We start from the raw sequence: 27,266 nt of genomic DNA, 5'->3' as shown, positions 1-27,266 counted from the left end.
CATAATCTAAACTATATATTATACCACAAAATCAGTCCGTTCTGGTCAAATACTCTCTTCTCATATAATAAACAGGAGTCAGTCTTGGCTACTCTGTAACTGAGAGACTAATGAGCTCCTGAAAAAAAAAAAAAAAAAAAAGTCCTGCGGAAACCAAGAACAGACTATAGGACGGATTCTGTGTTTACAGTTTAATTTCATTTGCAGAGTATTTGCCAAACACCATCTCTTCCGTACCTCATCTGATCCTCGGCAATCCCGTTAGGCAGAACGAGTTTTATCTTGATGCTATCTACAACTGGGGCTCGGGAGGGGTTCCCGATTGACCAGTGCAAGACTAACAGTTAAAGCTCGTCAGACAAAACTTATGCAGTGATGAACAAAAACTCCTCGTTTGATAGGTAACCCAGGGGTACGCTTATATGTGCGTCTGAAAGAAAACAGCCCGATTTTGGAGTCCGGAAGAAAGTTGACACTGCAACGTGCTGGACAGTTAAAGTTCTCTGCCAAAGTCTGGGAAAGGGGCCAAGATGCCCTTTAAAACTTAAGACCTTCCTCTCAGAACTTAAGGAAGGAGATCCCTGCCCTTCCAGCCGAGCAGTGAGGATTACGGTCAAGCAGTGCTGTGCTCTTAGCAGGTTCTGAATCCCTTTTTCCTTTCACTTTCTCCCCAGGGACCCTGATGCCTCACCCACCCCTCAACGCTTCTGTTTGTCAAGAAGCCCACCTGGTCTTCTAGACCTGAAGCGGCAGGATCTTCCGTTCCCAATAATACAGGTCACCAAAAGCAGTGTCCTAGAGTCCAGTTTTACCTTCATGCGCCGCTTGCTCACTTCAGGCCCAGGCCAGGATACCGCAGCCTCTTCACTTTAATGTCCGCCTCCCGGCGCTTCAGACTCAACTACAATATTCAAACCCAAGCCACCTTCCTCAGCGCCTCGTTTCATTGGCTGCCGCCCGCGTGATGTCATCACGTCGGACGCTGTCACGGCTCGCGGTAGCTTGGCGCCAAGAAGCTCAGCCGGGCGGCGCTTGGGAAGCGCTTCGCTTTCTCGTCACCGTGGCAACCCTCGAGGCCGTTTCCGGAGGCGGTGGCCAAAGTGGGCGGGGCTAGACCAGAGCTGCCGGTGCGAGGCAGTTACTTGAGATCACCAGGCCTTCTCTGGACCGGCGGGTGCAGGGCCCGGTCCCAGAGTTCAGGGTGTGAGTGAGACTGGTGCGGGCAGGGGTTGGCCTATTCCCTCTGCTGGGGGGAGAGGTGGAGTTTGGGTGTGGATTAATGGGTTCTGGGTGTTTATTTTCTTTTCTCTGAGTAGTGAGGCCTCCAGGAAGTTGTAGGGACCTGTTCCTTCCAGACACATTCATATGGGCCAAAATGTGGGGTCTCTTCACCTGAATTAATTGGAGATCTTTTGGGTTGAGGCCTCAGGCTTCATTTCTCAGGACTTCCAGGCCTACTCCCATTAGTACTGACTGTGAAACTATTTTCTGTTTGGTTACTTTTTACATTCTCTGTCTAATGATGGCATAACACAATAAATTTAGTTAAAGATTTTGGCTTGATTTGTTATTAGGTGAAGTGATTTTTTTTAAGTGCCAGGTTACAGATATTATTTCAGAATATACACTTTAAAAAGAGAGAAAATACCTGGAACAAATGGGAAATATATTTGCTAAAATAACTTTGGCAGTTTATTTTTAATAACAGTATCTGAATTTCATTGTTCTATATATTACTGTTATTGTATCCATTCATTTAGCAATTATTTAGATTTTAGACACACAATAGTTGTAGAATCAAACTTTCTTCCATCTTGGAGCTTATATTCTGTTGATTCAATATCACTTTATAAATAGGATGACTCTTACCCATGCAGAGCGTTGTAAATGCAACAATGTATGGAAACCTCTGTATTATGGACATTTATTTCCTGTTGAGGAAAATCGGGAGTATTGTGTATTGTATATGATGCATGTTATATTATTCTTTCTGATCACTAGACAGGATCAATAAAGCTACTACTTATTTTTGGTGGTATTACGTGTATCTTAGCTAATGAAATGGTTATTTGTGTGCTGCTGGGCTTGGTAATAAAATCGAGATGTCTTTATTTCCAGTAAGAACTCACTGTATAGTACTTTATGTTTTGACTTCCCAGGTATTTTATTTGTCTCTTTACATATGGTCCCTCATTTAATTCTCAAAACAGCCCATGAGACATAGGTACTGTTATTTTAATTTTTCTGAGAGAAAACTGAAGTTTTCAGAAAATCCCTAACACAAAATTTTGTCTTGAACTATACAGGCAAGGCAATTCAGAATTGAGTCATTTGTCTCTGAGATATTGTCTGGATTAAGTGACATTAAGAGACTATCTTAATCCAGTCTGAAAATATGCATATTTTGCCAGTTGCTTGTAAAATTGCATGGATCATTGGTGAAGAATAGAAGTGTTTTAAATTTTGTATTTTTTGACATCCACGTTGTATAAGGTTTATCAGTGCCACAGATGTTTTCACACCTAATCCAAGTACTTTAGATTTCAAATTTAGTGTTACACTTGCCATTTAGCAGTGTTCAGATGATGAGGTCCGTATTTTAAAGGAATTGTACATTTGGTTAGAGCAGAGAGATTTTGACTTTACCATCAATCCCACTACTATGCCACCTTGCGTCTTGTAATTTCTAAACATACAGAGCTAATGAGACAGAAATTCCCACTTCTAGTTAAAAATTGGAGTATAACTGCTGTGTTATCAGAACACAAGTTTAATGTACTTTCATTGTAAACCGAAGAGTAGAGATAAGGATAAATTAAAAGTTAGATTTAAAGTTGTTTCAGACCAAAAAGTAAAAATGGAAAAAGTAAAAGTGAATTGAAACATGGCAATAGTGAGGTCTTATTTATTTCCCCCAGGAAAGTCGTTTGGAAACCCCAGCGCCAACAGGACCCTTTGGCAGCTGAGGCTGGAAGCAGCGGAACCAAAGGCAGACGGTCCTGAGTTGCTGGGGCGGACGTGGACCCAATCTGTCCGTCCTTGCAAGTTTCCCCCAGGGGCAGGACCTAGACGTGCGGCACATTCAAGTTCTTCAGGACCGTAGTGGTTGTCACTGGCCCAAGTTAGAGGCCAGCTGAGAAGTCTTCCTGCCTCAGGTGAGGAGAAGGTGACCAAGTCCCGGGAACTCTTTTTGGAAACCACCAAACCTTTGGGGGTACTCCACAGGGGTCGCTGGATTCGCCCGGAGCAAAGGATATATACGCCCCTGTCCCCTTTCCCTCTCTTCAGCACGCCTTCAACCTGGGTTTGGAAGTTTTCGAATAGTTTTTCGTCGTCACAGTGTAATTCTTAGGCAAACGCGTGTATTTTTCTCTTTCCTTAGAACCTCTTTCACTTTTCTCAGTGATTGTGTGCTAGGCGCCACGTCGCGTTTTTGTCCTTAAAAATTACGTTTTCAAACAGGATTTCCTTGCAGGAGAAAATTGACTGCAATGATTATAATTGTTAGAGCCCTTGAGGGAGTATCCTTCATGGGCATGACTCACCTGTGTGTTTTCACAATTAAAAGAGTAATCTGGCCAATTTTGTGCTCTCAACAACCAAAAGTGAACTTTGCTTGTAGAGAAAAGTTAAATGACTTAACTAGGAGATCACAGAGGCAGCTTTCCTGACTCCTTGCTTCCTTACTTATGACCAGAGGGAACTTAATCTTGAATCATTTAGGGTGGCTGGCTCCTAGCAGACTGCGGGAGAGCTGTAAGTTATCTGGTAAGAAACTGGGCTACAAAAGAGAAGAATATAATTTTTTTTAGAGCATACCACTCCCCCACCTTCCATTTTTTAGGGAGGTATTGCAGGAAACAAGAGGAAAATGAACTATTTGTCACCCTTTCTCCAGGTTGACCCAAGTTGGCAGGTAATTAGTTCATAATAAAATATTCAGGCTTTGTGCCTTGACCATAGCTGAATAAACACATAGAAACTGAATGCAGGCCGGGCGCGGTGGCTCAAGCCTGTAATCCCAGCACTTTGGGAGGCCGAGACGGGCGGATCACGAGGTCAGGAGATCGAGACCATCCTGGCTAACACTGTGAAACCCCGTCTCTACTAAAAAATACAAAAAACTAGCCGGGCGAGGTGGCGGGCGCCTGTAGTCCCAGCTACTCGGAGGCTGAGGCAGGAGAATGGCGTGAACCCGGGAGGCGGAGCTTGCAGTGAGCTGAGATCCGGCCACTGCACTCCAGCCTGGGCGACAGAGCGAGACTCCGTCTCAAAAAAAAAAAAAAAAAAGAAACTGAATGCAGTAGAAAAAGAATTAAATGCAAGTGATAGCGTTTTTTGTTTGTTTGTTTTTTTTCCCCGCTACTCTGCTTTTTCCGGTATGGTTCTTATTCCTATGTTAGAATTGATGACACTACTTTTCTTTTAGTTATCAAAATCTAGACATACAGGGTAGGTTGTTCCAGATTTCACTTTTTAGGCCTATACATTGTACGTTCGTTACTGGGAACCCCACAGCATACTGTTATTTTTAAGTGGAGCAGAGCCAAGCCATAAGATGTCGATTCCTTAATAAAATGAATCTAATTTATGAGATATTACAAATATATAGTCAATTTAATTGAAGTACTATTAAATTACATAAGTGGATTAAATAGTTCCAGTGGGCTATGTTTATAGCATGGAGATTGAGTTCAGGCTCTGGGGATAGACTGTGTTACAATTTTAGCTTTACAGCTCTCTAGCTATGTAGCCTTTGGCAAATTACTTCTCTGTTTTACCTATCTATAAAATGGGAATCATAATATTTCAAGAGTTGTGGTAAGGATTGAATGAGGTAGTGCATGTAGTGTGGTTATAATAGTAAGTGGTGCTTAGTAAATGCTAAATAAATGTTAGCTATTATTTTGTAAACTGTTAGAAACAATAAATCAGAGGGTAGTTGAGCTTACTTTTGTAAGCTTTCCAGAAACCTTAGGCATAATTAATAATTTGACTATTTTGTTGCTACCAAGCAACCAAAAATCTGCTTAGATCACTCATTTTTTTTCCCCCCACGTTTTTTCGGTGTCACATTTGCCACACAATTCTGCAGATTATAGCTTTGGTAAAGTTAACATATTCTCAAGGTAACATCTTGTTGATGTTATATTGTATTTGTATTTCTTTGTATTTTATTACATGTGATCAGCTTTTCAACGTTTTTAATTTTTTTTTAATTGCAAAAGGAAAGACAGACATATTTAAATGGGATTTATGCCTCTTGTAGTATTTTGAGAACATATGGTTTTTGGTGGGGTCAGTCATACAGGTGAAATTTCCCAAAGTGAGGATTGATAACAGTGCTAATTCTGTGGAGTCTGGAATTAATCCATTCATTCATTTTCTTCAGAAAACAGTCATTAAGCACTGATATGCATCTTATTTTGTGTATACAAAGGTGTGGGTCATATTCTTAAATAACTAATAACCTGTGAGGAAAGAATAATGTTAACTGGGTAGTATCAAATGGTGTTTACTGTGGTAGTATCAAAAACTTTGCTTGAAACCAACTGGGTATAAAATGCATGATGTTTTCAAAAGGTCTGTTAGTAATATATTTATATAAATCCTTTTTTTCTTCTGCATTTTAAAGAGTTATGGATTGCTTAAGAAAATGGAGCACATATGGTAAATCCAAGGAATATATCAATTATTTATTTTTTGGGTGCAGAGGACAGATAATTAAAGGTAGACATGAAATACCAAAGTGTGCTCAGTTGAGTGTTTATACAGTTACAGTTTAAACTGATGTACACTCCACTGATACAGGGTACAGGGAGATGATCTCATCAGAGAATCAGACTGACAGACTGATTATCTTTTTTTTTTTTGGATGTGCATGCGTAGTCTTTTCTCAGGGATAGTCTCTGAAGATGAGAATTTAGCATTGTGAGAAAAACAAACAGAAGAGCTTGAAATAGAAGACCATCTGAACCTAAAATATGATACTTATCATCTGTTCAGTCATCCTGATTAATTTTCAAATAGATAGTTTTAATTCATTGAATCTACTTTTTAGCCTTAATTAAAATTCAAAAAAGTGTATTTCATAAAAATGTTGACCTAATAATCAATTTTCATATCCCTAATGGTTGAAATGTTAATTATATTAGAACGTATTAGGCTACATTAAAAATTGTATTTAAATTATGTCTCTGGGTCCTCTTAGGTTCCTTGCTTTGCATATATAAGAAGAATTTGTTACCTTTACTTGTTTAAGATGTTCAGATCATGAGTCTTAACTTTTTTTTGATGTGCTAAATATTGCATATTAATTTGATTTTCCCCAAGTATTAGAACATTCTTTTAAAAAAATCCAACGATCATATTTTAATTTTTTTTTCTAGATTTGTTTACCTACAGAATGCTTCGGTATCCGTATTTTTGTAGAATGTATAAAGAATGTCTTTCATGTTGGTTGGCATCTGGCATACCTAATTTAGGTGTCTGGCCAAAGAGAATACATACTACAGCAGAAAAATATAGAGAATATGAAGCCCAGGAGCAAACAGATCAAACTCAAGCCCAGGAGTTACACAGATCTCAAGATAGAGATTTTGAAACTATGGCTAAATTACATATTCCAGTAATGGTGGATGAAGTTGTGCATTGTTTGTCACCACAAAAAGGACAGGTGAGTTGAATTTTTATTTCTTAACCCATTTTGTTTTGAATTTGATAAAATTCGCTTATTGTAATATTCATAATTTTAAGGTATACAGTCCAGTGCCCTTTAGTATACAGATGAACCCCAACTTTTCATGGTTGATGTGGAAGTGATACACATTCAGTAGAAATTGTACTTTTGAGTACCATACAACCATGCTTTTTTAAAGTTTCAGCACAATATTCATATAAATTACATGAGATAGTCAATAACTTTCTTATAAAATAGGCTTTGTGTTAGTTGATTTTGCCTAACTGTAGGGTAACGTAAGTGTTCTCAGCATGTTTAAGATAGGTTAGGCTAAGCCATGATGTTCAGTAGGTTAAGTACTTAAATACATTTTTGCCACATGGTGTTTTCAAGTAATGAAGGGTTTGTCAGGACATAACCCCCATGTAAGTTGAGGAGAATTTGTATTCATAAGCTTATGACCACTGTTTAATTGAGGAATGTGTTTATCACCACAGTAGGAAACCGCATACCCATTAGTATTCACTCCCCATTGACATCCTTCCCCTAGCCCCGACAACCACTAAGCTATTTTTTTGTCTCTATGAATTTGCTTATTCCAGACATTTCATTTAAATGGATTCATAGATATGTGGCATTTTTTATCTGTGTTCTTTTACTCAGCATGTTTTCAAGGTTCTTCCATGGTGTTGCATGTATCTGTACTTGGTTCCTTTTTATTGCTGAATCATTGCATCGTATGGATTTGCCACATTTTGTTTATCCATTAACCAAATGATGAGCATTTATTTATATTGTTTCTGCTTTGTGGCTGTTGTGAATAATGCTACTATGAACATTCGTGTACAAATTTCCTCTTTTCTTTGAAATGGAGTCTTGCTCTGTCACCGAAGCTAGAGTGCAGTGGCATGATGTTGGTTCACTGCAACCTCTGCCTCCTGGGTGCAAGCGATTCTCTTGCCTGAGCCTTCCAAGTAGCTGAGACTATAGTTGCACACTACCGTGGCCGGCTAATTTTTGTATTTTTAGTAGAGATGGGGTTTCACCATGTTGGCCAGGCTGGTCATGAACTCCTGACCTCAGGTGATCCTCCTGCCTTGGCCTCCCAAAGTGTTGTGATTACAGGTGTGAGCCACCATGCCCGGCCTTGTACAAGTTTTGGTATGGACATATGTTTTCAGTTCTCTTGGTTATATATATCTAGGAGTGGAATTCCTCTAGGCTTAACTTTTTGAGGCTATGAAAAACTGTTTCTCAGAATTGATTAGTTTTGTGAAATGACAGTCTTAAAAGAAAAAGAACATTACACTGGCTGAATAGTTAGGGTATGAAAACTGAATCCAGCAGAGCTTCTTGAGAATTTTATTACATAATCCTTTCAGAAATGGCTGGACACAAAGATATGAATCTGAATTCCTGTTCCCTGTTTTCTAAGCCTTGGTTTTCAACTACCCTGAAGTATTAGAGTTCCCCAGAGAAACCAAACCAACAGACAGTTTAACCTTGAACAATGTGGGAATTTGGGGTGTTGACACCTACAGAGTTGAAAATCCACGTGTAACTTTTGACTCTCCAAAAAATTACTCATAATCTGCTGTTGACCAGAAACCTTACCGGAAACATAAACACATATTTCTTTTTTTCTTTTTCTTTTCTTTTCTTTTCTTTTTTTTTTTTGAGGCGGAGTTTCGCTCTTGTTGCCCAGGCGGGGGTGCAATGGCATAATCTCAGCTCGCTGCAACCTCTGCTTTCCGGGTTCAGTTGATTCTCCTGCCTCAGCCTCCCTAGTAGCCGGGATTACAGGCATGTACTACCACGCCCGGCTAGTTTTGTAGTTTTAGTAGAGATGGGGTTTCTCCATATTGGTCAGGCTGGTCTCGAACTCCTGACCTCAGGTGATCCACCCACCTTGGCCTCCCAAAGTGCTGAGATTACAGGTGTGAACCAATACACCCTGCCATGAACACATATTTCATATGTTATGTGTATTATATACTGTATTCTTATAATAAAGTAAGCTAGAGAAAACAAAATATTAAGAGAATCATAAGGAAAATAAAATATATTTACTATTTATTAAGTGGAAGTAAGTCATCATAATAGTCTTCATCTTTGTTAAGTAGACTGAGGAAGAGGAGGAGGGGTTGGTCTTGCTGTTGCAAGGGTAGTAGAGGCTGAAGAAAATCCACAAATAAGTGGACTTTTGCAGTTCAAACCTGTGTTGTTCAAGGATAAATCGTGTGTGTGTGTGTATACCAATACACATACACGTATATATATATATGCATGTATACACAAACACACAGACACACACACACACACAAATACACACACAACCCTACCAATTTTGGATTTACCAGTGCTCCACAATCTCCTAAGCCAATTCCTTAACGTAAGTCTCTCTCTTTATAGAAAGAGAGGATTAAAGATTAAATAAGATCTTTGATTATGACCTTAGATCATAATCTAGATATTTAATTTAGATTAAATTAAATAAGATCTAAGATTATTGTTTAAAGTCATAATCGAAGACCTTATTTAATCCTGCCAGAAATACTGAAAGTAAGGTAGGTGTGATCTCTTTAAAGCAATGTAAGAAATACTGGTTGATATAATATTCAAAACATAAAAGCTAGAAACTTTCTGATATGTATATTCATTCACAAGAGAAAAAAGTATTGTAGATTGTTTCCAATTTTTAAATATAATTTAATGCTTATATTTCTTAATGTACTGACTTCAGAAATGTGATCCCTTATTCTAGCAGCTACTGTTTTTATCTAAATCAGTTATTTTTGTATCTCGTCCGTCTTCTTTTTCCAACATATTGCTTAGTGGTTAAGAGCAAAGATTCTGGAACTGGACTGCCTAGGTTCGAAGCTCTTGTCTAGGAAACATGTGCATGTGTGCGCACACCCAGCTTTTCTTTTTCCTGAAACTTTTTCATGTTGGATCAGGCAGTTTTCATGAACTAAATTTAAGCTATATGTATAAGGCGTACTACAATGGCTGGATGTTGCTCATACGAAAGCCATCAGGGATATGATGTGGGTTGCTTCGTAAAAATATTGTTTACTTTCTCCTCAGGCAGTATACACAGGCAAATTTACACACAAAATAAATACAGCATTCTTTAAAAAAAATTTTTTTAAATTTTAATTGTTCTAGAGAGAGTCTGTCTCTGTTGTTGAAGCTGAAGTATGGTGGTGTGATCATAACTCACTGTAGTCTGGAACTCCTGGGCTCAGGTGATCCTTCCTGTCTCAGCCTCCTGAGTAGCTGATCCTAGAGGTGTGAGCTGCTGCATCCAGCTAAACCCTGTATTCTTAAATGAATTTATGTGTATAAAGTATTTAGCTCAATGCTGTCATGTAGTGGGACTCCAAATATGCATGAAAATGTAAGTTAAAGTATTAAATTGGATAAAACTTCTTGTTGAATGTGAGTGACTTCATCAAAATGAAATTCTCTTGGTGTTTTAAAAAAGATCCGTAATGCAGGGATAACAAAATCCATAAATAAGTGTGAGTTTTATTTTTATTATTTATTTATTTATTTTAATTATTATACTTTTTAAGTTCTAGGGTACATGTGCACAACGTGCAGGTTTGTTACATATGTATACATGTGCTATGTTGGTGTGCTGCACACATTAACTCGTCATTTACATTAGGTATATCTCCTAATGCTATCCCTCCTCCCTCCCCACTCCCCACAATAGGCCCCGGTGTGTGATGTTCCCCTTCCTGTATCCAAGTGATCTCATTGTTCAATTTCCACCTGTTAGTGAGAACATGCGGTGTTTGGCTTTCTGTTCTTGTGATAGCTTGCTGAGAATGATGGTTTCCAGCTTCATCCATGTCCCTGTAAAGGACATGAACTCATCCATTTTTATGGCTGCATAGTATTCCATGGTGTATATGTGCCACATTTTCTTAATCCAGTCTGTCATTGATGGACATTTGGGTTGGTTCCAAGTCTTTGCTATTGTGTATAGTGCTGCAGTAAACGTGTGCATGTGTCTTTGTAGCAGCATGATTTCTAATCCTTTGGGTATATTCCCAGTAATGGGATGGCTGGGTCAAATGGCATTTCTAGTTCTAGATCCTTGAGGAATCGCCACACTGTTTTCCACAATGTTTGAACTAGTTTACAGTCCCACCAACGGTGTAAGAGTGTTCCTATTTCTCCACATCCTCTCTAGCACCTGTTGTTTTCTGACTTTTTCATGATTGCCGTTCTAACTGGTGTGAGATGGTATCTCATTGTGGTTTTGATTTGCATTTCTCTGATGGCCAGTGATGATGAGCATTTTTTCATGTGTCTGTTGGCTGTATGAATGTCTTCTTTTGAGAAGTGTCAGCCCACTTTTTGATGGGGTTGTTTGTTTTTTTCTTGTAAATTTGTTTGAGTTCTCTGTAGGTTCTGGATATTAGCCCTTTGTCAGATGAGTAGATTGCAAAAATGTTCTCCCATTCTGTAGGTTGCCTGTTCACTCTGATGGTAGTTTCTTTTGCTGCACAGAAGCTCTTTAGTTTAATTAGATCCCATTTGTCAATTTTGGCTTTTGTTGCTGTTGCTTTTGGTGTTTTAGACATGAAGTCCTTGCCCATGCCTATGTCCTGAATGGTATCACCTATGTTTTCTTCTAGGGTTTTTATGGTTTTAGGGCTAACATTTAAGTCTCTAATCCATCTTGAATTAATTTTCGTATAAGGAGTAAGGAAAGGATCCAGTTTCAGCTTTCTACTTATGGCTAGCCAATTTTCCCAGCACCATTTATTAAATAGGGAATCCTTTCCCCATTTCTTGTTTTTGTCAGGTTTGTCAAAGACCAGATGGCTGTAGATGTGTGGTATTATTTCTCAGGGCTCTGTTCTGTTCCATTGGTCTATCTCTGTTTTGGTACCAGTACCATGCTGTTTTGGTTACTGTAGCCTTATAGTATGGTTTGAAGTCAGGTAGCGTGATGCCTCCAGCTTTGTCCTTTTGGCTTAGGATTGTCTTGGCAATGCGGGCTCTTTTTTGGTTCCATATGAACTTTAAAGCAGTTTTTTCCAATTCTGTGAAGAAGTCATTGGTAGCTTAATGGGGATGGCATTGAATCTATAAATTACCTTGGGCAGTATGGCCATTTTCACGATATTGATTCTTCCCATCCATGAGCATGGTATGTTCTTCCATTTGTTTGTGTCCTCTTTTATTTCACTGAGTAGTGGTTTGTAGTTCTCCTTGAAGAGGTCCTTTACATCCCTTGTAAGTTGGATTCCTAGGTATTTTATTCTCTTTGAAGCTATTGTGAATGGGAATTCATTCCTGATGGTGGCTCTCTGTTTGTCTGTTACTGGTGTATAAGAATGCTTGTGATTTTTGCACATTAATTTTGTATCCTGAGACTTTGCTGAAGTTGCTTATCAGCTTAAGGAGATTTTGGGCTGAGACAATGGGGTTTTCTAAATATACAATCATGTCAGCTGCAAACAGGGACAATTTGACTTCTTCTTTTCCTAACTGAATAGCCTTGATTTCTTTCTCTTGTCTGATTGCCCTAGCCAGAACTTCCAACACTATGTTGAATAGGAGTGGTGAGAGAGGGCATCCCTGTCTTGTGCGAGTTTTCAAAGGGAATGCTTCCAGTTTTTGCCCATTCAGTATGATATTGGCTGTGGGTTTGTCATAAATAGCTCTTATTATTTTGAGATATGTTCCATCAATACCAAATTTATTGAGCGTTTTTAGCATGAAGGGCTGTTGAATTTTGTCAAAGACCTTTTCTACATCTATTGAGATAATCATGTGGTTTTTGTCTTTGGTTCTTTTTATATGCTGGATTACGTTTATTGATTTGCGTATGTGGAACCCGCCTTGCATCCCAGGGATGAAGCCTACTTGATCATGGTGGATAAGCTTTTTGATGTGCTGCTGGATTCGGTTTGCCAGTATTTTATTGAGGATTTTTGCATCGATGTTCATCAGGGATATTGGTCTAAAATTCTCTTTTTTTGTTGTGTCTCTGCCAGTCTTTCGTATCAGGATGATGTTGGCCTCATAAAATGAGTTAGGGAGGATTCCCTCTTTTTCTGTTGATTGGAATAGTTTCAGAAGGAATGGTACCAGCTCCTCCTTATACCTCTGGTAGAATTCGGCTGTGGATCTGTCTGATCCTGGCCTTTTTTTGGTTGGTAGGCTATTAATTATTGCCTCAATTTCAGAGCCTGTTATTGATCTATTCAGGGATTCAGCTTCTTCCTGGTTTAGTCTTGGGAGAGTGTATGTGTCCAGGAAATTATCCATTTCTTCTAGATTTTCTAGTTGATTTGCGTAGAGGTGTTTATAGTATTCTCTGGTGGTAGTTTGTATTTCTGTGGGGTTGCTGGTGATATCCTCTGTATCATTTTTTATTGCATCTATTTGATTCTTCTCTCTTTTTTTCTTTATTAGTCTTGCTAGTAGTCTATCAATTTTGTTGATCTTTTCAAAAAACCAACTCCTGGATTCATTGATTTTTTTGGAGGGTGTTTTGTGCCTCTATCTCCTTCAGTTCTGCTCTGATCTTAGTTATTTCTTGCTTTCTGCTAGCTTTTGAATGTTTGCTCTTGCTTCTTTAGTTCTTTTAATTGTGATGTTAGGGTGTCAATTTTAGATCTTTCCTGCTTTCTCTTGTGGACATTTAGTGCTATAAATTTCCCTCTACACACTGCTTTAAATGTGTCCCAGAGATTCTGGTATGTTGTATCTTTGTTCTCCTTGGTTTCAGAAAGCATCTTTATTTCTGCCTTCATTTCATTATGTACCCAGTAGTCATTCAGGAGCACGTTGTTTAATTTCTATGTAGTTGAGCGGTTTTGAGTGAGTTTCTTAGTCCTGAGTTCTAGTTTGATTGCACTGTGGTCTGAGAGACAGTTTTTTATAATTTCTGTTCTTTTACATTTGCTGAGGAGTGCTTTACTTCCAACTATGTGGTCAATTTTAGAGTAAGTGCGATGTGGTGCTGAGAAGAATGTATATTCTGTTGATTTGGGGTGGAGAGTTCTGTAGATGTCTATTAGGTCCACTTGATGCCAAGTTGAGTTCAATTCCTGGATATCCTTGTTAACTTTCTGTCTCGTTAATCTGTCTAATGTTGACAGTGGGGTGTTAAAGTCTCCCATTATTATTGTATGGGAGTCTAAGTCTCTTTGTAAGTCTCTAAGGACTTGCTTTATGAATCTGGGTGCTCCTGTATTGGGTGCATATATATTTAGGATAGTTAGTTCTTCCTGATGAATGGATTCCTTTACCATTGTGTAATGGCCTTGTTTGTCTGTTTTGATCTTTGGTGGTTTAAACGTCTTTTTTGTCAGAGACTAGGATTGCAACCCCCGCTTTTTTTGTTTTCCATCTGCTTCATGGCTTTTCCTCCATCCCTTTATTTTGAGCCGATGTGTGTCTCTGCATGTGAGATGGGTCTCCTGAATACAGCAAATGGATGGGTCTTGACTCTTTTTTTTTTTTTTTTTTTTTTGAGGAGGAGTCTCGCTCTGTCGCCCGGACTGGAGTGCAGTGGCCGGATCTCAGCTCACTGCAAGCTCCGCCTCCTGGGTTTACGCCATTCTCCTGCCTCAGCCTCCCTAGTAGCTGGGACTACAGGCGCCTGCCACCTCGCCCGGCTAGTTTTTTTTTTGTATTTTTAGTAGCGACGGGGTTTCACCGTGTTCGCCAGGATGGTCTCGATCTCCTGACCTCGTGATCCGCCCGTCTCGGCCTCCCAAAGTGCTGGGATTACAGGCTTGAGCCACCGCGCCCGGCCTGGGTCTTGACTCTTTATCCAATTTGCCAGTCTGTGTCTTTTAATTGGACCATTTAGACCATTTACATTTAAGGTTAATATTGTTATGTGTGAACTTGATCCCGTCATTATAATATTAGCTGGTTATTTTGCTCGTTAGTTGATGCAGTTTCTTCCTAGCATTGATGGTCTTTACATTTTGGCATGTTTTTGCAATGGCTGGTACCGGTTATTCCTTTCAATGTCTAGTGCTTCCTTCAGGATCTCTTGTAGGGCAGGCCTGGTGTTGACAAAATCTCTATGCATTTGCTTGTCTGTAAAGGATTTTATTTCTCCTTCGCTTATGAAACTTAGTTTGGCTGGATATGAAATTCTTGGTTGGAAATTCTTTTCTTTAGGAATGTTCAACGTTGGCCCTCACTCTCTTCTGGCTTGTAGAGATTCTGCTGAGACATCTGCTATTAGTCTAATGGGCTTCCCTTTGTGTGTAACCTGACCTTTCTCTCTGGCTGCCGTTTTCATTTTTTCCTTCATTTCAACTTCAGTTAATCTAACAATTATGTGTCTTGGAGTTGCTCTTCTGGAGGAGTATCTTTGTGGCGTTCTCTGTATTTCCTGAATTTGAATGTTGGCCTGCTTTACTAGGTTGGGGAAGTTCTCCTGGATGACATCCTGCAGAGTGTTTTCCAATTTGGTTCCATTCTCCCCGTCATTTTCAGTACACCAATCAGACGTAAATTTGGTCTTTTCACATCATCCCATATTTCTTGGAGGCTTTGTTCATTTCTTTGTACTCTTTTTTCTCTAGACTTCTCTTCTCGCTTCATTTCATTCATTTGATCTTCAGTCACTGATGCTCTTTCTTCCAGTTGATCAAGTTGGTTACTGAAGCTTGTGCATTTGTCACGTAGTTCTCATGTTATGGTTTTCATCTCTATCTGTTTGTTTATGTACTTCTCTGCATTGATTATTCTAGTTATCCATTCTTCCATTCTGTTTTCAAGGTTTTTAGTTTCTTCGCGCTGGGTATGTAGTTCCTCCTTTAGCTCTGAGAAGTTTGATTGACTGAAGGCTTCTTCTCTCAACTCGTCAAAGTCATTCTCTGTCCAGCTTTGTTCCATTGCTGGTGATGAGCTGCGTTCCTTTGGAGGGGGAGATGCTCTCTGATTTTTTGAATTTCCAGCTTTTCTGCACTGCTTTTTCCCCATCTTTGTGGTTTTATCTGCCTTTGGTCTGATGATGGTGACATACTGATGCATTTTTGGTTTGGGTGCCCTTTCTGTTTGTTAGTTTTCCTTCTAACAGTCAGGACCCCCAGCTGCAGGTCTGTCCGAGTTTGCTTGAGGTCCATTCCAGACCCTGTTTGCCTGGGTATCAGCAGCAGAGGCTGCAGAAGATAGAATATTGCTGAACAGCGAGTGTTGCTGTCTGATTCTTCCTTAGAAAGCTTCGTCTCAGAGGTGTACCCAGCCGTGTGAGGTGTGAGGTGTCGGTCTGCACCTAGTGGGGGATGTCTCCCAGTGAGGCTACTCAGTTGTCAGGGACCCACTTGAGCAGACAGTCTGTCTGTTCTCAGATCTCTACCTCTGTGCTGGGAGAACCAGTGCTCTCTTCGAAGCTGTCAGACAGGCACATTTACATCTGCAGAGGTTTCTGCTGCTTTTTGTTTAGCTATGTCCTGTCCCCAGAGGTGGAGTTTACAGAGGCAGGCAGGCCTCCTTGAGCTGGGGTGGGCTCCACCCAATTCGAACTTCCTGTAGGCTTTGTTTACCTACTTAATCCTCAGCAACTGCGGACGTCCCTCCCCCAGCCTTGCTGCCACCTTGCAGTTAGACCTCAGACTGCTGTGCTAGCAATGAGGGAGGCTCCCTGGGTGTGGGACCCTCTGGGCCAGGTGTAGGATATAATCTCCTGGTGTGCCGTTCGCTGAGACCCTTGGTAAAGCACAGTATTAGGGTGGGAGTTACCCGATTTTCCAGGTGTTGTGTGTCTTAGTTTCCCCTTGGCTAGGAAAAGGAATTCCCTTCCCCCTTGTGCTTCCCAGGTGAGGCGATGCTTCGCCCTGCTTCAGCTCTTGCTGGTCGGGCTACACGGGCTGACCAGCACCGACTTTCTGACATGCCCGAGTGAGATGAACCTGGTACCTCAGTTGAAAATGCAGAGATCATCCATCTTCTGTGTCGCTCACGCTGGGAGCCGGAGGCTGGAGCTGTTCCTATTCGGCCATCTTCAAGTGTGAGTTTTAAAAAATGTATATTGAAATATATATGATATATTTTAATGTGTGTATATATACATATATAAACCTATATATACACCTATGTGTGTGTGTATATATACATATATATGTATATATAACCCCCATCCTTTCAAAAATATACATATATATGTATGTATATGTATATGTATATATATGTATATATATTTGAAGGGATGGGGCAGTTAGTAAAAATTGGAACCAAATTCAGTGGCTTGAACTTGACTTCTGAAACTGAAAACCAAAGTGCATTGTATTAATTTATTAAACTGTAGTAACAAAGCCAAATGCTTATTTTGCCGTAAGCCATGGAGTAGAAACACAAACAAAAACAAATTGCGCTACATCTTCTAGCAAATCAGTATTGTATCCAACTTTTTTCCAAAACCAAATAGAATACAATTAGATAATTCTACAACTTGACCTACACTGCTGTTTCATTCTGTTCCAGTACCTACAAATGTAATGTTGCTTTATTTTGACATTTTCCTTGTTCTGATTTGAGTTGGGTTTTCCAGTAACTTTTTATAGAAAGTTTAATTTTATCAGTGTTATTTCTGAAAACTTTTCTTGTGAGATACACTTAGAGACAATGTTATTTCTTACCTTTTCTGCTGTCTGGCAGACAGCTTTATTCACTATTCCCTTAATCTTCAAGTAATAAAGAACTGGTGACAGTCCTTGGACAGGAAAGGTCTTTATTTCATCTATAATCCATTATTTGCTTCTCTTCTTCCTGAGCCTTTTCCCCAAAATCATTTTCCTTTGCAAACTATGAGTCATACAATCACTTGCATCAGTCACTTACTTACTATTACCTTTTTCTGCATCGACTTCAATGGTGAATTTACAGATGAAACTTTTTTTTTTTTTGAGATGGAGTCTCGCTCTGTCGCCCAGGCTGGAGTACAGTGGCGCGTTCTTGGCTCACTGCAAGCTCCTCCTTGTGGGTTCACTCCATTCTCCAGATAAGGCTTTGATGTAACAAGAACTTTAAAAAATATCTGAATGTATTTAAAGTGAGGCGCAAGGCATTTTATAGTTCTTTTTTCTTTAGTACTTGAAAGGTGCTCACCTAAAGAAAATAGTGATTTTGGGAATTTCTTCAGCATCATAGCTAGTTTACTACCTATGTAGTTTACTACAAATTTGTTTTCAAATGCACTTAAACTATTTACTAGTTTTAATTATGAGAAAAATATCCTCTTTCCCTTGGAAGGTATTTAAAATTTTAATTGTTAAGAAGAAATTAAAGATACTATTTCTCCTTGCTTAGTTTGCATTATTTCATATTCTAGATGAATAGCTTCTTGTGAAAATGTATTATCCTAAGAACATTTTTTTTTTCCTCCTGGAGATATTTTACTCAGGGCTAATAGATTAACTTTTTATTCTTGATTTCTGAAAACAGGAGAAAAAAAAGTTTAGTGATTTTCTAAATAACTAAATTCTGCTTAGTTTAAGATGGTAGCAGTTTGGAGAGTATAGGAAACCTGATATTCTTGCTCCAGTAGTAGTGCTAATTTAGCTTGGTGCCTTGGGGCTTCTTTGAGTGTTATTATAAGGGTACAAGTGCCCCACTAGTACAAGTAGCTGTGCGGTTTGGTCAATTAACTTTCCATGGTTGTGCCTCAGATTCCTCATCTGTAAAATGAGGAAATAGAACCTATCTCACTTCTGGTTACTGTGAGGATTAGATGAGTGAATATACATAAATTGTTTAGAATTATATCTTCCAAGTAGTTGAGCCCAATAAATATTAGCTGTTATGGGAATAGAAAGAGTCAAAGTTGTTAGCCAGATTAAAAAAGAAATTCAGGAGAAAAATGCAAGGAGAGAGCAAAGGTGGAACCAACCTGTCTGGAAATGAAAAAGTACTGTTTCCTCTTTCTGGAACTCTCCTCATCTTCATCCTTTGGGCCTGGAGTCAAGTTTTACTTGTTTTTGGGAACTTTTGATGAGCCTCCACAGAAAATAGGTATCCCAATTACATATCATGTACTTTTCTTCATAGCAACTTAATGTCATAATTATAATTTTGATGAGATTATTTGTTCAGTGGACACCCTCTTAGTAGATTGCTCTCCATGAAGCCATGGACATATTTGTCTTACTTACCATTATATCTCTAGCGCTTAGCACAAGGCCTGCCACATGGTGATTTTGTAATGATATTTTAAGTGAATGAATAAAAGTCAAAGTAAACTAGAAGACAGATGTGAGGCACCAATAAGAGGAATGTCCCTTGGGTACTGAGGTAGCTTCTCTGGCTCAAGATTTTTATATAATTTCAGTGTCAGTAGGCAGGCCAGGTCTGATCAAGTAACTGATCTGAAAAAACAGATACAAAGGCTGAGAAAATAAGCTGGCACCTAAACTCAAGTAAAATAGATTATGATGACAAATAGGTTAAATTTGCTAGGTTTGGTTTATGAATATTTCACAGTATTTTACCTATTTTAAGTTATAATGTTTAGTATATTTATAACTGTTAGATTTTCTATAGTTATGGTACTAGCTTTGATAATTTTCTTTATTAAATGCATTATGCTCTGTACAATGGAATTTTCTTAAGATCAGTAGCAGTATTTTACTTGTTTTATTTAAAAATCTTTGCAATCTTTAATGGAGAGCAGACATCAAAGAGAAAAATACTGAAACTATATGTTTGCTCTCTTTAAATATTGGAGGCTGTTGATGAGAGTTGATATTGTTTGACTCCAAATTGTTAAAGAGAAACTTTCCTAAGGGATAGGACCAATGGCATAGCATCTAGAGGGAGATACTTAAAAAAATTTTTTTTTGAGATGGGGTCTCACTCTGTCGCCTGGGCTGGAGTGCAGTGGGGCGATCTTGGCTCACTGCAAGCTTTGCCTCGTGAGTTCACACCATTCTCCTGCCTGAACCTCCCGAGTAGCTGGAACTATAGGCGCCTGCCACCACACCCAGCTAATTTTTTTGTATGTTTAGTAGAGACAGGGTTTCACTGTGTTAGCCAGGATGGTCTCCATCTCCTGACCTCGTGATCCGCCCACCTCAGCCTCCCAAAGTGCTGGGATTACAGATGTGAGCCACTGTGCCTGGCCTTTTTTTTTTTCCTTCTTAAGAAAATACTTAAAATTTCAGATAGGATGGACTGTTGATGTTGTGTTTTCCGTCTCTTATTTTTTAAAAAACAGGCTTCTTTGAGGCAAATTTTATTTTACATTGCATTCTTCCTTTGTTTGGAGAATATTTTTAAAAATCATGTAGCACATTAAGTGACCTTTGTATTAAAATATCTTCCGAAATGTGACACTGCCCGTGCTTTGCTTGTAAAGGTTTAGCAACTGGCTCTCTGGGGGTAAGGGGTGGGATGTGAATTAAAAAAAAAAAAAAACCCTGATTTTAGTGTTTGCAAATTACCATGGTGTACGTATTCCTGATGTATCGGAATGTAGATTTAGTCTCTGCCTATTTCTGCCATTTCTGTTTCCCTCTTCTTGAATTTTATATCAATCACAATGCAGTTTTCCATATACTTTATAGTATTTGATGCTTCTGTTCCCTTACACTTGCTCTTTTCCCTGTGACTTGTTGGTCTGAGAACATCTTGTTCATATTTCAGTATCTGGGTTTGTCAAGTTATCCTTCTTCAAGTTTCTCTTCAAAGTTATTCACTCTTTCTTCTCTTGACTGCTTCAGAACCTTGTCCTTGTTTTCTCCTTTTTTCTTTTTTTTAAATTTTTATGAGTACATAGCAGATGTGTATATTTATAGGGCACATGAGCTATCTCAACACAGGCATTCAATGTGTGACAATCACGTCAGGGTAAATGGGTCATCTATCATCTCAAGCATTTATCATTTCTTTGTGCTACGAACATTCCAATTATATTTTAGTTATTTTAAAATGTACAATAAATTATTGTTGACTGTTACCTGTTGTGCTTTCAAATAATCTTACTCATTCTACCTAACTATATTGAACTTTGTCCTTTTTAAAATTATAGAGTGTATTACATTGTATTATAATTATTTCTTCATTGTTATAGATTGGAAGCTTATTAAGAATAAAGACAATGTCTTTTTCTTCTTTGTTTCCCCAGCACTAGTATAGTGCCTGACTCTTAGTGGGAGGGCAATAAATATTTATTTTAACTGTAGTTGAACTGATAATTTATTAGTGTTATCAGTTGATTTAACTTAATTGGCTTTTTTATTTATGCACTGGGATCTGAGGATAGTGCTGTCTTTGGGCCCTGTGCTATACAAAAATTTGTTGCTTCATTTGTTTAATAGATTTAGAAAGAGGAAATTTTGACACTTCTAATACGTCTTAAAAGGGTTTCAAAATATTCTTAACCTGAACAATATAACTATTAATGATCTATAACATAACTTGAGAATAACAACATATTATTACTATTATAATACAACATTTTAGAAGCAAATTACCTTTTTGAAGAAAACAATTTATTTTTCATATTACTTAATGGTTTTTAGAAATAGACAATTGTTTTATGATGATATCTTAAGCAAAATGAATATTGTTTTATTATTTTACTGTTGAAGGTTCTGTATTGAAGATATTTTCTATGAAAACTTTTAAAGCTTATCTTTGATATATATTTAAAAATCTCATTAGTATTGGATTTTATGATTAGCTTTAGGTTTATTATATGCAATATTTTAAGAGTGGCATGTTTATCTGTTATTTGGGATAAATGTAGCATTTATAGGTAACCTGCATTGCCTAGCAATGTGATGAATATTTTGCATACTGTTGTTAAGGTATTGAAAATCTTTAGGGAGTCAAGGTAAAGTAAACTTACTAGACAACAATTAAATGTTGAATTCTTGTATTTGATCATTTAATCAATAATTTTTATATAGTATTTTTAGTTATAAAAAGCATAGTTTATTAAAACTCTAATGTGTATTAACTCCATCTTACTCACTCAAAGTATCAAGTTTAGAAATTCCTCTTAGAGAGTCTTGGTGTGAGGGGTATGGGAATATGAATCCCACAGGTGAATTTAGCATATTCTATTTAATGAGAATGTTTATGGATTACATTTTTTATAAAATGCTTGTTCATATCGTATGTTATAAAAATAAAAACTGATGCAGAAATGAGTTTTCTTGGTTATCTCTTCAAATCCTACTATATGTATACATGTATATGTATATATACTATATAGCGTATACACTATATAGTGTATATATGTATATATAGTATATATGTGTATATATCAAATTAACATATAATTTGATATAATGACATCTCAAACATTGAAGAATGATGCAAATGATTTATACAGACTGAGAGAGAAAATAAGTAGCTATAAGAAATGCACATACTTTCTAAAGCAATATTCACCATTTAAATGTTATTTAAATATAGTTTAAATATTTAAACTATATAGTATATATATAGTGTCTATATAGTATATATATATATACACACAGTGTCTATATAGTGTATATAGTATATATAGTCTTTTAGGTAAATGAGATAGTTATGACTAAAGTATTACTTAATCTAACAGTTTTTTAGAATGTTAGAAGTAAACATTATTTAAACTAAATGAAAATAGCATGTTTTTTCATGCTTATTTTTTCCATAATGATGGGTTACCATTTAAAAATTGTTTATATATATGTATAAATATAAGTAACTGTGTATAATTAGGTTTTCATATTCAAATCTAATTACAGTGTATATTGAATATATAACATTGTTTTTAGTAAATTCAGTATTCATGAAAATGTACTTGTTTTCTACCACTGAATTAATGCATTTTTATCACTATATAATTCTCTTTATTTGAATTGTGAAGCAAATTATTACTTAATTATTACATCAAATAATTAAGACCAACAACTTATTCAATTGTTTTTCCTATCCAGTGACTTTTAAATTATCTTTTTTCTAGTTGGTCTTTCTCATGGTCCCAAGCTAATTCTTTGCTACTAAATTATAAGAATTAAGATTAAAATAAGCTTGGTCTTTCTCATGGTCCCAAGCTAATTCTTTGCTACTAAATTATAAGAATTAAGATTAAAATAAGTCAGGCTTCCAAGGTAATTATAAATTAGTTTTTAAAATTAGCCAAAAAATTTTGGTTTCTTAGTTGATAAAAATGATATGCTCTCATGTTTAAAAATCAGACATATGTACTGAATCCAAATTTTTTTTTTTTTTTTTTTTTTTTTTTTTTTTTTTTTGAGGCGGTGTCTCGCTCTGTCGCCCGGACTGGAGTGCAGTGGCCGGATCTCAGCTCACTGCAAGCTCCGCCTCCCGGGTTCACGCCATTCTCCTGCCTCAGCCTCCCGAGCAGCTGGGACTACAGGCGCCCGCCACCTCGCCCAGCTAGTTTTTTGTATTTTTAGTAGAGACGGGGTTTCACCGTGTTAGCCAGGATGGTCTCGATCTCCTGACCTCGTGATCCGCCCGTCTCGGCCTCCCAAAGTGCTGGGATTACAGGCTTGAGCCACCGCGCCCGGCCTGAATCCAAATTTTAAATTTACTTTAGACCCATTCTTCTGGTTCAGTTAATAGAGATCACCCAGGCAGAAAACAGCCTCATTGTATACGAGAAGCTCATAGAAAGAAAAAGGAGAAACGAGTGAGGTTTTTCTGTTCCTAAAGCACATACACATGAGTCATCCTCGGTACTGGTTACTCTCTGGGTCAGCATTAGTCCCTGATAAATAGTCTAATCATAGTTACAGCAAGAGTCTAGGCCCAGTGGTTCCGTCTTTTCCCATTGTTCCCCTAAGTCACATGTTGTTTTATGAAGAGTGATAGGAAGTGTACCTTGACCTTGTGAGTTCTCATAACATTTTATTTTATTCTTCTTCCACTACATTCTCCTCATATAACAAACTACTGAACTGAGGTGTAAGTAGCATATTTAAAATGTTGTTTTATAATAAAACAAGTTGCAAGGCCTATGGTGACTCATAATGTTCTGTAAACTCTCTTTTTTCCTTTGTGGTCAGTTGCTAGTAGTTGTCCCCTTTGGGTGAAACAAATATCATTTACCAGGAGGTAATACGCATTTAAATATTTTATTTTTCTTGCTGAATATTGCTTTAGAAAGTATGTGCATTTTTTTTTATAGCTGCTTATTTTCTCTCTCTTGGTCTGTATAACCTATTTGCTTTGTTCTTCAATGTTTGAGATGTCATTATATCAAATTATATGCTAATTTAGGCATATATATTTTATTTTTGTCCTATTTGTTTGGCCTGTGTCATCTGTAATAGTTTTCTATATAATTAAATTTCAAGATAAAACGGACATCTTTCTTTTGTTACATATATTTTTCTTTCTGGCAAGCAAAAGAAGTAAACTGTGGATATTTAATATATTCATAAAGATGGAGAATTTCCCACTTGAGGCGAGTATATACTGGGAAGAATATTATTAATAATAACAACATAGAGTTGTATACGATTTTAGTTTATGAAGTACTTTTATATATTATTGACTGTGCTTTTCATTAATACTAATTTCAGTAGTGTTTTGTGTAAAGTATTGTGTCAGATATGGAAAGAAGGACAGGTAATGTCTCTAATGCTTATGTTTTACTGGAACCATATAGTAGTAAATGACAGTGTATGGACTTGAATGCTTCTAGCTAATAATCAGGTTATACAGTATGCTTTTTTCCTTCAAACCTAAGTGTTCTTACGTTCTAGTGGACACCCTAGAAGAACTTCAGAGCTTGTATCAGGCCCCTTAATCCCTTAGGACAGCTATTTGGCCTAACATTACTAGAGAATAGATCACTAGCCCCCTGAGCACTTGTGACTATGCCCAAGCTCAGTCATTTAGAGCACATTATGCTGTTCTTGTCTTCATAACCCTCTGCAGAGGAGGCCAGACACATCTAATTGGCTAGCTCACTGAATTTTTCAGAGCTTGATCCCAGATTGATCTCTCACTCTTGCAAGGAAACCTTATATTTATAATAACAGTATCAGAAGATAAATTGCTCAAAGAAAGATATGGGGTAAGCCGACTAGAGCCAGTAAGTGACTGAGGCTTAGAAATGAGGATGGAGAGAAACTTTTGTCGAGGGAAATAAAAAACTGTAAGAGGATGACTTGAAGAAACAGAGTGTTAATACTAAAAAGGAAAACAAAAACTCCATGAATTTCTGTCCTCTCTGTATGTTTTCCCTGCTTTCTCTAGCACTGAGGTACCATTAGTCTCTTCCCTATGGCTTTAATATTATTCTTAACTTTGTAGCAGAAATATGAAAGAATTAAAACTGACTTCAGTTTTATATCCCCTTATTTTAAATGATCTGTATGATGGTTATATGAATACTTTAATTTTTCTACCAGTATAGAATATCATCGCCAAGATAGTTTCTTCTTTGAGCAATACATATGAAACCAACATTTTTTAGTAGAAAAACTTGATTTTTCTCCAATTTAAAACTACCGAAATAGTGAACTACTTTTATGAATGAACATGTAAGTAACTTCTCTTGCTAGGGCCTGTTTTAGAATTTAAATCCAGACAGATTTTTCAGAGAATTGAGATAACTGTGAGAGAGGAATGTTTTATAATGTTTTGTTGTTTTTGTACTTATTTTTGTAACATCATGTCAGTAATAGAAACCATCCAGATTTTTCTAAAGTTATTAAGCTTTCCCCTAAGGAGTTTAAAGGCATGATTGATAGCATATAAAATAAATACTTTTATTTCAAGATTTCTTCAGAGTAGGTATTAATACTTCTTTGAGCAATTTATGTATGTCAGTTTTGTTTAAGTATGCCTTCTGAAAGCCAGGAGTAAGAAGTTGTGTAGTGTCAAATTCTCCATTTCCTGTGAAATCTGTGTATAGATGGACACTATTCTGGTTTGATTGTGCTGGCGATATTATATCTGAGTCTTATGCAATTGGATGAACAACTATACATCCAAAACTCTGAAATTTTGTTTCATTTTTTTTTTAAATTTCAGTGTATTCTATTCTGAATTTTGGAACCAAGCTAGCTGATTTTACACATTTGATTTTATGATTACATATGGAAAAAAATCAAAACCACAGTGTTAGAGGTCCCTCACACCTTTCACTATACTTCTGTGGTAAAGGGAATTAGAATAATTTATTGGTTAAATAAAGTAACTATAAATCAATTTTTAACAAATTAGATTTTGAGTTAGGATGATTGCGTATTACAGGTACAACTTAAATTGCTGTAACTGTTTTGTTAACTTCTTTTTTAGATAAAACATCTTCTAAAATCTTATTTTTCTGAAATGTAAACTTATTATGCATCTTAATTAAACTGTTCTTGATCGACTTAAGGTGGTAATTTTGAATATTTTTTGTTTCCGTATTCTACGCATCAGTGGAATTCTAAGTGACTTAATTCCTTATTTCTCCAAATCCACACATGGCTATGTATTTTTGGGTGCCTTTATTTCTTTTCAGCTAATGCTTATATCTTAGTATGCTCACTCTAGCAATTGAGTCTTCTTGACAAAATTTTCTAATGCATTTAATCTAAGCAAATTGGTGGGGTTTTCTTGGTGAAAGTAGGTAGCACATTAAGTCAGAAAACCTAGAGTACTCATCCCTCAGATCTACACATGGCTGACTCTCTCACTCTGGTTGTTATTCAGATGATACCTTTTCAGGGATGCCTTCCCTGGCCACCCTGTCTGAAATTTCAACTACCATCTTCAAATGTTTGGTATCCTCCTTCCTTGCTTGTTTTCTCCTTAGCACTTAACAGTGATATGCTATATGTACCATTCTCTTTTGCTTCTTAACCGTCTGCCCCTTCCTCCCCCAACTCCCTTCTCTGCCACCTTCCTCCATGGCACACTAGCTTGAAAGATTGGATTTTTGTGTGATTTTTACCACTGTATCCTCAGTGCTAAGAGCATTTGGCATGTAGAAGATACCCCATAAATATTTGTTGAAATAATTACTGAATAGAGGAATGAAAAGAAAGGTCCTAGTGAAAGAGGCATTGAGGAGATAGATGTGGCAATGACTGGGTGAAGAGAAGCAAGGATAGGGAGAAATGAAAAAATGGCAGTGAGCTGTTAAATGTGAGTTTTAGTGTGAAAATGAGACCATTCTCTCATTTATTCAGAAGATATCTATTAAGTTTCTACTGTATATCAGGTACAATGCACTTAGTACTGGATATGCAATATAGAACAAAATTAGACATGGTCTTATCCCTTAAGGAGCTTACAATTTAGTGGTTGAAATGGGCATTTATTAAGTAATTATGCAAGTGAATATGAAATTTCCACTGCCATGAAAGAGTATATGGTGCTCTTAGATCTCTGAACAGGAAGATTTAAACTGGTAAGGTTTTCTTGAGTGGCAAGTAATCATAAGGCCAAAGAATCTAGACAATTAAATCGGTTAAGAGGAGGGTAAAGAACATTTCAAAGAGGAAAGGGAACATGTACAAATGTTCTGTGCTGGAGGGAGCTTGGTAAGAATGAAAGATTGTAAGCAAAACACTGAGTGAGTGTGCTGAAAATGCAGAGGAAGATGGTGCAAGATGAGGCTGGAGAGGCAGGTGGAGGTGAG

General features: G+C 37.3%; 2 protein-coding genes across 7 annotated transcripts in view; one reads left to right on the top strand and one right to left on the bottom strand.

The window, feature by feature from the left end:
• Positions 1–1,057, bottom strand: part of KIF18A (kinesin family member 18A) — an 85,597-nt gene extending 84,540 nt beyond the window's left edge. Inside the window, exon 1 of one of the 2 annotated variants that reach the window (XM_033208102.1) lies at positions 813–1,057. The gene's annotated coding sequence lies outside the window, so the exon portion shown is untranslated. Of the gene's footprint in view, positions 1–727 lie in introns of both variants that reach the window. The other variant, XM_033208103.1, reaches the window with a different exon arrangement.
• Positions 1,058–1,097: 40 nt separating this feature from the next.
• METTL15 (methyltransferase like 15) overlaps positions 1,098–27,266 on the top strand; it is a 474,150-nt gene continuing 447,981 nt past the window's right edge. For 4 of the 5 annotated variants that reach the window (XM_033208108.1, XM_033208107.1, XM_033208106.1 and 1 more), the window contains exons 1-3: positions 1,098–1,203; positions 2,919–3,155; positions 6,390–6,676. In XM_033208108.1, coding sequence (XP_033063999.1) covers positions 6,407–6,676 — 270 coding nt within the window. In that variant the 5' untranslated portion in view covers positions 1,098–1,203; positions 2,919–3,155; positions 6,390–6,406. Of the gene's footprint in view, positions 1,217–2,918; positions 3,156–6,389; positions 6,677–27,266 lie in introns of all 5 variants that reach the window. The other variant, XM_033208105.1, reaches the window with a different exon arrangement.

The sequence above is a fragment of the Trachypithecus francoisi genome, unplaced genomic scaffold (assembly GCF_009764315.1).
Source record: "Trachypithecus francoisi isolate TF-2019V2 unplaced genomic scaffold, Tfra_2.0 Lachesis_group8, whole genome shotgun sequence".
Classification (NCBI taxonomy): domain Eukaryota; kingdom Metazoa; phylum Chordata; class Mammalia; order Primates; family Cercopithecidae; genus Trachypithecus; species Trachypithecus francoisi.
The sequence above is the reverse complement of the archived record's forward strand: the minus strand, read 5'-3'. Positions and strand labels throughout refer to the sequence as shown.